Raw genomic sequence first — 12,509 nt, forward strand, 5'->3', positions numbered from 1 at the left:
TTGCTTTGGTTATTGTATATCTATTAGAGTGGCTTAAAGGTTGTTTAAAAAGGCTCAACCTTAATAATGGCCAAAAAAATGTTGTCTTAGTTTTTGTTTCCTACCTGGGAAAATTCTAATTACTTCTCTAGTAAACACTCACTTGTCTATAACTATTACTAAGGAGGTTTGTGAGACAATAAATCTTCCTCAAAATCTCTATCACCTTAATCATTCTTAGTCTTCATGTAAAATAAAAAGGACAAATGGAATTTTCAAACTTAACTTGGATAAACTTTTAGAAATTCTTAGACCTCCTTAGCCTAAAATGTGTTTTGTTTGTTTGTTTGTTTGTTTGGCTTGAATGAAAGTGAGGTCAACTTTCTCAGGGGCCCATTAACTCTCTCTCAATAAACCCAAAACTGAGTATCTTAAACATCGAAGAATACTGCCCCCAACTCCAGTTTCTACAATATCACAGACTAATATAGCTGACCTGTACAGTACACAGTTTTATATTCAAACATATCCAAGCAGTGTTTCCTCTGAAATAATCTTTTTATGATTTAGAACTCAGAAACTGTCTTCTGGGGAACTTCTCTCTAAACTCAATAAATAGAATCTTGCCAGGTATTGTTAATAATTAATAGAATGGTAAAACAGAGCAATGATCCTTGTTTTAATTTGTCTTAATTACAGAGACATGGGCCAATTTAAATCAACAGAAGATGGTCTCAGTAGGAAATCTCAAACTGGAGATGACAATCTTCAGAAGTAGATGGCTACAAGAAGGCAATTTCTACACAAATGTGTTGAATCAAGCTGATGACAATATGAAAAGAATCATTTGTTCAAGTCCAATGGAACAAGATGACAGAAGACTCTGATTTTCATACTTTAATGTGCATACTATAGCTCTTTAGCTACAGTTTTTTCTTCCTCCTTGCCAGTTGAAGGTTCTGGATTGTGGACAGACTACTTGTTACCTCTGTAGAGTCTTTATTCTTAATACTGCTCTGTGTAGCCTCAGCCCTTGGTATCAGTCCAAATACCTGGCTAAAATTTACTTGTGAGTCATCTAAAATCATACACTTAAACCAATAGTTGGGCAGTTATTTTCTTTTTTGATACCTCTCAAATCCCCTTCGGTGCCAATTTTTTGTAATTAGTTGATTTTCTAGGTAACTGTGAAACCAAGCAGGACCCTATAGGGATGCTGGGCACAGAAGCCTTTCTGTGCATCCCCCACCTTCCCGGAGTTCCAAAGGGCAGATTCAACCTGGGAAGGGAAGGGATGTAAAGATGGGGGAGGGGGATAGCCAGGAAACAATAGTGCAGGTCTTGGGGCAGGATCCTGGTTCCACCTCAAGGGACACATATAACAAAGTCTTTAAGGTTTTTCAAGAGGTCAGCACTCTTCACAGCAGAGAAATACCACAGAAGGGTATATTAAAAGAATCAGATTAGTTCATCAAGAAGATAAAGTTCAGTTCAGTTCAGTTACTCAGTCATGTCTGACTCTTTGCAACCCCATGGACTGTAGCTTGCCAGGCCTCCCTGTCCATCACCAACTCCTGGAGTTTACTCAAACTCATGTCCATTGAGTTGGTGATGCCATCCAACCATCTCATCCTCTGTTGTCCCCTTCTCCTCTTGCCTTCAATCTTTCCCAGCATCAGGGTCTTTTCAAATGAGTCAGCTCTTTGCATCAGGTGGTCAAAGTATTGGTGTTTCAGCTTCAACATCAGTTCTTGCAATGAACACCCAGGACTGATCTCCTTTAGGATGGACTGGTTGGACCTCCTTGCAGTCCAAGGGACACTCAAAAGTCTTCTCTGACACTACAGTTCAAAAGCATCAATTCTTCGGTGCTCAGCTTTCTTTATAGTCCAACTCTCACATCCATACGTGACCAATGGAAAAACCATAGCCTTGACTAGACAGACCTTTGTTGTCAAAGTAATGTCTCTGCTTTTTAATATGCTGTCTAGGGTGGTCATAACTTTTCTTCCAAGGAGTAAGCGTCTTATTATTTCATGGCTGCAGTCACCATCTGCAGTGATTTTGGAGCCGCCCCCAAATAAAGTCTGCCACTGTTTCCACTGTTTCCCCATCTATTTCCCATGAAGTGATGGGACCAGATGTCATGATCTTCATTTTCTGAATGTTGAGCTTTAAGCCAACTTTTTCACTCTCCACTTTCACTTTCATTAAGAGTAATCAAGTAATCAAGAAGATTACTTGAGGCTAAATTAGAGGAGTGGAGGCCCTGCACACACAAGTAATCAAGTAATCAAGAAGATTACTTGAGGCTAAATTAGAGGAGTGGAGGCCCTGCACACACCCTAATCTTACCAGCAACCTCACCCACCCTTGAACCACTGTGCTATAAAACTCCTCCCAGGTTGAGACACACAGTTGGGGCAGGAGCTCTCTGTGTCCCACTATGGCTGGCAAAGCAATACAGCTATTCTTTTCTATCTCACCCAAAATTCTGTCTCTGAGATTTGATTTGGCACCTGTGCACAGAGGCTGAGCTTTCAGTATCAACTGGACTCAACCAAAAAGTGGCTTTTCAAATGAAAATTTTTTTTAAAAAACAGAAAATTCAGGTCATACACCCATATCTGGATCAGAATGAGACAGTAATCTGCCTGACCATTCATCAGACTGGGAAGACAGACACAAATCCAAATGCAAAGTCAAAAGAAGAAACAATGTTTCTCCCAAGGATATCCTGCATAGGTAAAGCATCACATGATGATCCCCTCTCTGAATTATCTCTGCTTTCCTATTGAGAAATATCAGTCTCTAAAATCAAAGACGGTCAGAAACTTTGCTTTATTAAATCATGTTTATTAAAATGAACCATTCCACTCTCACCTGGAAGATTTAAGTCACTGATAGAGAGCAGTAGCTTTAATTTCCAACGTAGATACAGACCATCAACTAAAGGAGTTTCTGAATACAACATTTCAAGTTTCCAAAGAAACAGGCTTCTGAATCTATTTTTACAGTATAGATCTTTTCACACACATCCCTACTTTGCTCTAAGTTTTCACTTAATTTTACTTAATTAAATTTTACTTAATTTCCACTTTCCCCCCAAACTCTCTAATTCTTCTTTTCCTATTTAATGAGATGTTCCATGGTTCCTCTGGTGTGTGTTCTCCCTCACTGCAACGAGTCAATAAATCTGACTTTGCTGGACTATACTCTGGTGGTCTTAGATTAGGCCAAATCAGAAAACTGAGTACTGAAGAATTGATGCTTTTGAACTGTGGTGTTGGAGAAGACTCTTGAGAGTCCTTTGGACTGCAAGGAGATCAAACCAGTCCATCCTAAAGGAAATCAGTCCTGAATATTCATTAGAAGGACTGATGCTGAAGCTGAAACTCCAGTATTTTGGCCACCTCATGCAAAGAACTGACTCGTTGGAAAAGACCCTGATGCGGGCAAAGACTGAAGACAGGAGGAGAAGGGGACGACAGAGGATGAGATGGTTGGATGGCATCACTGACTCGATGGACATTAGTTTGAGCAATCTCCAGGAGCTGGTGATGACAGGGAAGCCTGGCGTGCTGCATTCCATGGGGTCACAAAGAGTTGAGTGACTGAACTGAACTGATAACCATTATTTATGTCCACTAAAAACACACAATAAGGATGATTACAGTAATCATAATAGCCCAAAACTGGAAACAAATAAAATGCCAGCCAAGTGAAGAATGAATAAATTATGCTATAATTATACAATGAAATACTACATTACAGTGAAAACAATAAACTATTACTGGCACACATGACATGAATGACTTTCACAGACATAATATTGAACAAAAGAAATCAGGCAAAAGAGGTGTATATTAGTTGATCCTATATATGTGAAGATCAAGACCATATAAAAACCAATCTATAGTGATGAGATAAGAATAGTGATTAACCAGGGCAGTGGGAAGGCAAGGGGATACAGGGAGATGGGAAGGTGTTGATTGTGAAGGAGCATGAGGAATCCTTCAGAGATTCTGATAATGTTGATCTGGGTGGTAGTTTCATGAGTGTATACAAATTTAAAAATTCATTGGGCAGTACACTTAAACATTTCACTGTATGTAAGTTACTAGCTTAATTTAAAAAGCTGAAACAGACAACTAAGAACAGAACTAACAAGGTATGTATAAAATCTATTAACAAAAACAAAACTATGAAACACTCCTGATGGACACAAAAGAAGACCTGGGAGAATTTAAAGATAGACCAATAAAACGACCTTCAACTCTACCATCTTCTGTTTGGTACTTGCAGCACACAGGGCAAATTCCACTAAGGAATCAGTACTCTGGACACTTATAAAATAACTAAGCTTTGAGCTCTCCAAGGAAGCTTATTTTGATTAAGATGACAGAATATTATAAAGATGTCAATTCTCCCAAAGTTAGTGTACAAACTTATGCGATCTCAGTAAAAATGCTGAGAGGTGCTTTTTTTTTTTTTCAACTCAATAGACTGATTCTTATGTTTTATGTGAGGAAAATATAACAGCCAGATATAATAAAAAGGAATTGCAACAACATGTGTGTGTGTGTGTTTGTGTGGAGGGGGTGAGGGAAAACAGGAGGAGAATTATTTCTAATATATTTTAATAGGTATTATAAAGACATAACAATCAGAAGTATGTGACTGGCACAGGACTAAGTATATTAATGCAAGAGAATAGAATTTCCAGAAAAAGCCCTAAAATCTAGGTGGCAACTTAGTATATAATAAAGATGGCATAGCAAATCTATTAGTGAAAACCTAAGTTTTTAATAAATAGTATCAAGGCAAATGAGTAGATATTTAGAATGAAACTGAAGTTGAATTCATATTTCATATCTTTAGCAAATAATACCTTATATCAAAGATTTAAGTATTGATATTATAAAAAATTAAACAAAAAAAAACAAACAACAGGAAAATCCTTTTACAACCTTAAAATCAGGAAGGCGTTACTAAATAACGACACCAGAAACAAAAGCTATACAAGGAAAGATACATTTACACTACATTAATTGAATACTATACAGCTGCATAAAATACAGAAAATAGCTTTATAATAGCTTTATTTTAAAATATAAAAATAAACAGCTGCTTTTCTGTTTGGTATTTGAAACCCAGAGTTTGCTGGGGATAGTATAAGAAGATAGCATAAAAAAGTATCAGCAATCTGGGACTAACAAAGACAGAAAATCTTGAATTATGAGTTTAATTATGAAAATGCACGACTGAAATAACAGATATGGGAAGGACATTCTAACTCTCCATTGACCTAGATTTCCAAAGCTGTGTACAGAAAGCTAGAAATGTTTGGTTTCAAGAAAACAAAATACACATCAGCAATCATTCTAACTATCTTCCTCCGTTATGGTTTATATTTTTTATTTAGAGCCTATTTTAATGTAAAATACTTAAAAATTTTTTTGAAACAATTATGCACTTAAGTCAGTATACTCATCCTAAAAATTCTTTGTAAATCTGTTCTTCCAAATTAATGTGGCTAAAATGACAAATATTGTTAATATAACATTTTTATGTCAATGATTAATTTATTGAATAAAAATCAATTTCTCCTTTTAAATATGCATTTAAAAAAATATCCGCCTTGGTGCTAATCTGACTTAACTGAAACCAACCCAAATATCCAACAATAGGGACTACAATACATCAACTCAATACAGGAGGATAAAACCATTAAATATAACAGTTACAAAGCCTAGGCTAATATATGGGAAATACTTCTAACTATATTAAGCAAAATTTTATGCATAGTATAAACTTAGCCATGTAAAACTACATGTGAAAAAATTTGAGGGAAATTCAACAAAATATTATCTGTGGGCTGGTGCTGAGTGATGTGATTATTGGCAATGTTAATTTTCTACTTTCTTCTTTTTGCAAATTTTCTGCAATGAACATGTATTACGTTTATAATTAGAAAGTAAAAACTATTTAATTGTAAACCAAGGGAATTTCATTACAACCAGAAAAGCAACCTTTATTTCAGAGGTATCCTGTTTACATGTGTATATAGCCACAGATGGCCTGAGATTTTATTATTACAAAAAATCCCACAAGAACACCCAGCTCAACCCTCCAAAACCACCAATTGAAAATGTATACCAAACACATACAATTGATTTCTGAAGCTGTCCGTTCAGCTCTGGCATTCCGGTTTGTAGATCTAATGGTATGACGAATGACTGCATGGGGCTGTGAATATAAACATAATATATACACTTAAAAGAATTTCTGGGACAAAGTTAGAAGGTCAAACTTTCTCTTTTTAATTAAATTCTTATTTATTGACAGACATGACTACCTACTAATAAAGCAAATTGAAGGATAAATTTTTTAAAAAATGAATATGAGATACTTAAAAGTTAATTCATTTATTCCACACACATTTATACTGTATACCCTAACCCTAGGGTATAGGGTATATACACTGAAGAGATGCAAGGAAAATCAGATGCAAATCTTATCCTCAAAAGAGCTTATAGTCTAGGAAGATAACATACACAAATACTTAAAACACTAGAAAAGAATAAGTGGCAGTCATTAAAATCACTATTAATGCCCAGGGGAAGGAGAGATGACTGCCATTGGAAGGGGTAAAGAAATTCTTCATGACAGAGTTGTAATCTAATGTGAAACCTTGAAGGACAAGTAGGCATTGAATGCGCAGCAAGGTGGGAAAAGCATTTCAGACAGCACAAACAATATGAACAAAGTGATGCAAGAAAAAAAGAAATTGTGAGTGTTTAGAGGAATTGAAGTTGGTTATTTGAATGTGGTGAACATTAAGTGAAGAGATGACAAGCTGGAAAGACATTTGAGGGAGGATAAGCCAGATCATCGGAGAATGCAATGGCACCCGACTCCAGTACTCTTGCCTGGAAAATCCCATGGACAGAGGAGCCTGGTAGGCTGCAGTCCATGGGGTCGCGAAGAGTCGGACACGACTGAGCGACTTCACTTTCACTTTTCACTTTCATGCGTTGGAGAAGGAAATGGCAACCCACTCCAGTGTTCTTGCCTGGAGAATCCCAGGGACGGGGGAGCCTGGTGGGCTGCCGTCTATGGGGTCGCATAGAGTCGGACACGACTGAAGCAACTTAGCAGCAGCAAGCCAGATCATGAAAGGTTCTGAATGTCAGGCTAGAGCTCTCAATTTTATTTTCTTGGCAAAAGAATTTTTTGGAGATTTTACAGAAAGGGAATGCTATCACAAGAGTCAGTTTTAAGAGTAACCTGATTAAGTATGTAAAAGGGTATGGACAGCAGAAATACAGTACGGAGAGGGATTGATTTGTAGTAAACCAAGTGAGAAAGCTTACTATTCCACCCTTTTGAATAAGCTCCTGATATTTTGAAACAATGTGTTCAGTTCAACCTCTATTTATTAAATTTCTGATGACTCACTCTCATTCACTAATGATTCAGACAATGGTCATATGTCTTTTTCTCTACTTTAAGACCCACTATCATACCAAAGGACTCAAAAGCCCATTGCGCTGGATTAGAGTTTACTGACCTTATCTCTCAAAACATTCTACCACACTTCAATGGACTCTATACTATTAAGATCATACCCTGGAATCTGTCATCAGGTCTGATATATGAATTCATATCATACTCCAAACTTCTCATCCTTTGAGCTTACTCTCTCATTACTCCAATAATTTTTAAATATTCACACCGAATCTCAAGTCCATCAATCCATTACTTTCTCATTCTCCTTATGCATTTCTTCTATCTTCACTTTTCTTCCTATCCACTTTAGATGTAGTGGTCCATAATTTCAAGCGATCTCTTGCATATATCCTAAATTTGATTCTCACTCCCTGCCATCCTTTTCTACACTGGCATACCAAAATGACAACCCTGGAGGAATTTAACTGGTTTATATCTGGGTACCAATGACTGCTGGAGGAAAATTACACATTGAAAATTAATCTTTGCTGAGGCTTCAGTGTTACCCTCAAACATTTCTCTAGTCATTTAACCCATCCATTCTCCTCAATGGGCTTCCCTGGTGGTTCAGCTGGTAAAGAATCCACCTGCAATGTGGGAGACCTGGGTTGGATCCCTGGGTTGGGAAGATCCCCTGGAGAAGAGAAATTAGTATTTCTTTTCTTTTTTTGTTAAGTTTAAATATTAATTAATGCACAATACTATGTTAGCTTCTGATGTACTACAGAATTTTTTGACATTTGTATACTTTAAGAAGTTAATCACCATTATAAGTGTAGTAACCATCTGTTCCCATATAAAATTAATGTTATTGACCAGATGCTTTTTATGCTGTGTAAAATAACCCTAATATATATATTTATTATATAACTGGATATTTGTACATCTTAATCCCCTTCACCTATTTTGTCCACACTCAACAGCCTCCCTTCTGGCAAACATTTGTTTCTTCTCTGTATCTGAGTCCGTTTTCATTTTATTTTGTTTTGCTTCTTCGAGTCCACATATAAATGAGATCATGTGGTATTCGCCTTTTTCTCTGACTTATTTCATTAGCGTAATAGCTTCTAGAGCCATCCATGGTGTCAAAAATGGGAAGATATTATTTTTAATGGGCGAGTAATATTCTGGGGCTTCCCTGGTGGCTCAGTGGTAAAGAATCCACCTGCAAATGCAGTAGATGTGGATTTGATCTCTGGGTTGGTAAGATCCCCTGGAGAAGCAAAGTGAAAGTTGCTCAGTTGTGTCCAACTCTTTACAGATTCTATATAGTCCATGGAATTCTCCAGGCCAGAATACTGAAGTGGGTAGCCATTTCCCTCTCCAAGGGATCTTCCCAACCCAGGGATCAAACCCAGGTCTTCCATAATGCATGTGGATTCTTTACTGTCTGAGCCACCAGGGAAACTCTGGAGAAGTAAATGGCACCAATCTAGTATTCTTGCCCGGGAAATCCTACAGACAGAAGAGCCTGATGGGATACAGTCCATGGGGTTGCAAAAGAGTTGGATACAACTTAGTGACTAAACAGCAACAACAAAGTAATATTCCACTGAATATGTATATATCCTTTTTATCCATTAGTCCATCAGTGGACACTGAGGTTGCTTCCATACGTTGGCCTTTTCTCTTTTTTTCTTCTGGGATCCCTAGAATGTGAATGTTAGTATACTTGATATTGTTTCAAAGGTCTCTTAAACCACCCTCATTAAAAAAAAACCTCTCTTCTCTTTTTCCTCTTCAGCTTAGGTGATTTCCACTATTCAGTCTTCTAGTTTACTGATCTGTTCCATATAACCAAATCTACTAGATCAGTAAACTACTAAGCTGAAGAGGAAAAAGAGAAGAGAGGTTTTTTTTTAATGAGGGTGGTTTAAGAGACCTTTGAAACAATATCAAGTATACTAACATTCACATTCTAGGGATCCCAGAAGAAAAAAAGAGAAAGGCCAGCGTATGGAAGCAACCTCAGTGTCCACTGATGGACTAATGGATAAAAAGGATATATACATATTCAGTGGAATATTACTTTGTTGTTGCTGTTTACTAAGTTGTCCCTAAGAGCGCAGGCAGCTGCGATGGCGCACAGAGCGCGGCCGAGAGGAGCTACCCCACGTCCGAGGTCAGGGGCAGAAGCTGGGAGGACCCCATGCCCGAGGGGCGGCGGCCAAGAGGAGTTACCCCACGACCGAGGTCAGGGGTAGCGGCCGAGAGTGCCAGGCTGTGACGGTGCAGGAAGGCCGAGAGGGGCAACCCCACGTATGAGGTCAGGAGCGGTGGCCGGGAGAAGCTACTGCACGTCCAAGGTCAGGGGTGGCAGGGCGGCGGCCGAGAGGAGCTACCCCGCATCCGAGGTCAGGGGCAGCGGCCGAGAGCGCCAGGCTGCGACAGCGCAGGAACAGCCGAGAGGACCTACCCTACGTCCGAGGTCAGGGGCGGCGGCCGGGAGGAGAAACCCCACCTCCAAGGAGTGGTGGCTGCGCGGGCGCAGGAGGGCCTAGAGGAGCTATTCCATGTCAAGGTCAGAGGGGCGGCGGTGAGGAGATACCCCTCATCAAAAGTAAGGAGCAGCGACTGCGCTTTGCTGGAGCAGCCGTGAAGAGATACCCCACGTCCAAGGTAAGACAAACCCAAGCAAGATGGTAGGTGTTGCAAGAGGGCATCAGAGGGCAGACACACTGAAACCATAATCACAGAAAACTAGTCAATCTAATCACAGTAGGAACACAGCTTTGTCTAACTCAATGAAACTAAGCCATGCCCATGAGGCCATCCAAGACGGGAGGGTCATGGTGGAGAGGTCGGACAGAATGTGGTCCATTGGAGAAGGGAATGGCAAACGACTTCAGTGTTCTTGCCTTGAGAACCCCATTAAGTGTATGAAAAGGCAAAATGATAGGATACTGAAAGAGGAACTCCCCAGGTCAGTAGGTGCCCAATATGCTACTGGAGATCAGTGGAGAAGTAACTCCAGAAAGAATGAAGGGATGGAGCCAAAGCAAAAACAATACCCAGTTGTGGATGTGACTGGTGATAGAAGCAAGGTCCAATGCTGTAAAGAAAAATATTGCATAGGAACCTGGAATGTCAGGTCCATGAATCAAGGCAAATTGGAAGTGGTCAAACTGGAGATGGCAACAGTGAATGTTGACATTCTAGGAATCAGCGAGCTAAAATGGACTGGATCGGGTGAATTTAACTCAGATGACCCATTACATCTACTACTGCGGGCAGGAATCCCTTAGAAGAAATGGAGTAGCCATCATGGTCAACAAAAGAGTCCAAAATGCAGTGCTTGGATGCAATCTCAAAAATGACAGAATGATCTCTGTTCGTTTCCAAGGCAAACCATTCAATATCACAGTAATCCAAATCTATGTCCCAACCAGTAACGCTGAAGAAGCTGAACGGTTCTATGAAGACCTACAAGACCTTTTAGAACACCCAAAAAAGATGTGCTTTTCATTATAGGGGACTGGAATCCAAAAGTAGGAAGTCAAAAAACACCTAGAGTAACAGGCAAATTTGGCCTTGGAATACGGAATGAAGCAGAGCAAAGGCTAATAGAGTTTTGCCAAGAGAATGCACTGGTCATAGCAAACACCTTCTTCCAACAACACAAGACAAGACTCTACATCTACTCATGGACATCACCAGATGGTCAACACCGAAATCAGACTGATTATATTCTTTGCAGCCAAAGATGGAGAAGCTCTACACAGTCAACAAAAACAAGACCAAGAGCTGACTGTGGCTCAGATCATGAACTCCTTATTGCCAAATTCAGACTGAAATTGAAGAAAGAAGGGAAAACCACTAGCCATTCAGGTATGACCTAAATCAAATTCCTTATGATTTTACAGTGGAAGTGAGAAATAGATTTAAGGGACTAGATCTGATAGACAGAGTGCCTGATGAACTATGGTCGGAGGTTTGTGACATTGTATAGGAGACAGGGATCAAGACCATCCCCATGGAAAAGAGATGCAAAAAAGCAAAATGGCTGTCTGAGGAGGCCTTACAAATAGCTGTGAAAAGAAGAGAAGCAAAAAAGCAAAGGAAAAAAGAAAAGATATAAGTATCTGAATGCAGAATTCCAAAGAATAGCAAGAAGAGAGAAGAAAGCCTTCCTCAGCGATCAATGCAAAGAAATAGAGGAAAACAACAGAATGGGAAAGACTAGAGATCTCTTCAAGACAACTAGAGATACCAAGGGAACATTTCACGCAAAGATGGGCTCGATAAAGGACAGAAATGGTATGGACCTAACAGAAGCAGAAGATATTAAGAAGAGGTGGCAAGAATACACAGAAGAACTGTACAAAAAAGATCTTCATGATCAAGATAATCACGATGGTGTGCACTCACCTAGAGCCAGACATCCTGGAATGTGAAGTCAAGTGGGCCTTAGAAAGCATCACTATGAACAAAGCTAGTGGAGGTGATGGAATTCCAGTTGAGCTTTTCAAATCTTGAAAGATGATGCTGTGAAAGTGCTGCACTCAATATGCCAGCAAATTTGGAAAACTAAGCAGTGGCCACAGGACTACAAAAGGTCAGTTTTCATTCCAGTCCCAAAGAAAGGCAATGCCAAAGAATGCTCAAACTACCACACAATTGCACTCATTTCACACGCTAGGAAAGTAATGCTCAAAATTCTCTAAGCCAGGCTTCCTAATATGTGAACTGTGAACTTCCTGATGTTCAAGCTGGTTTTAGAAAAGGCAGAGGAACCAGAGATCAAATTGCCAACATCCGCTGGATCATGGAAAAGCAAGAGAGTTCCAGAAAAACATCTATTTCTGCTTTATTGACTACGCCAAAGCCTTTGACTGTGGATCACAATAAACTGTGGAAAATTCTGAAAGAGATGTGAATACCAGATCACTTGACCTGCCTCTGAGAAACCTATGTGCAGGTCAGGAAGCAACAGTTAGAACTGGACATGGAACAACAGCCTGGTTCCAAATAGGAAAAGGAGTACGTCAAGGCTATATATTGTCACCCTGCTTAATTAA

General features: G+C 39.3%; 1 protein-coding gene across 2 annotated transcripts in view; it reads right to left on the reverse strand.

The window, feature by feature from the left end:
* MAP4K5 (mitogen-activated protein kinase kinase kinase kinase 5) overlaps positions 1-12,509 on the reverse strand; it is a 126,672-nt gene that overhangs the window by 39,369 nt on the left and 74,794 nt on the right. For both annotated transcript variants that reach the window (XM_010842254.1, XM_010842253.1), the window contains exon 13: positions 6,150-6,228. In XM_010842254.1, the coding sequence (XP_010840556.1) occupies positions 6,150-6,228 (79 nt within the window). The remainder of the gene's footprint in view (positions 1-6,149; positions 6,229-12,509) is intronic.

Source organism: Bison bison, unplaced genomic scaffold (genome assembly GCF_000754665.1).
Source record: "Bison bison bison isolate TAMUID 2011002044 unplaced genomic scaffold, Bison_UMD1.0 scf7180017864174, whole genome shotgun sequence".
In the NCBI taxonomy this organism is placed as follows: Eukaryota; Metazoa; Chordata; class Mammalia; order Artiodactyla; family Bovidae; genus Bison; species Bison bison.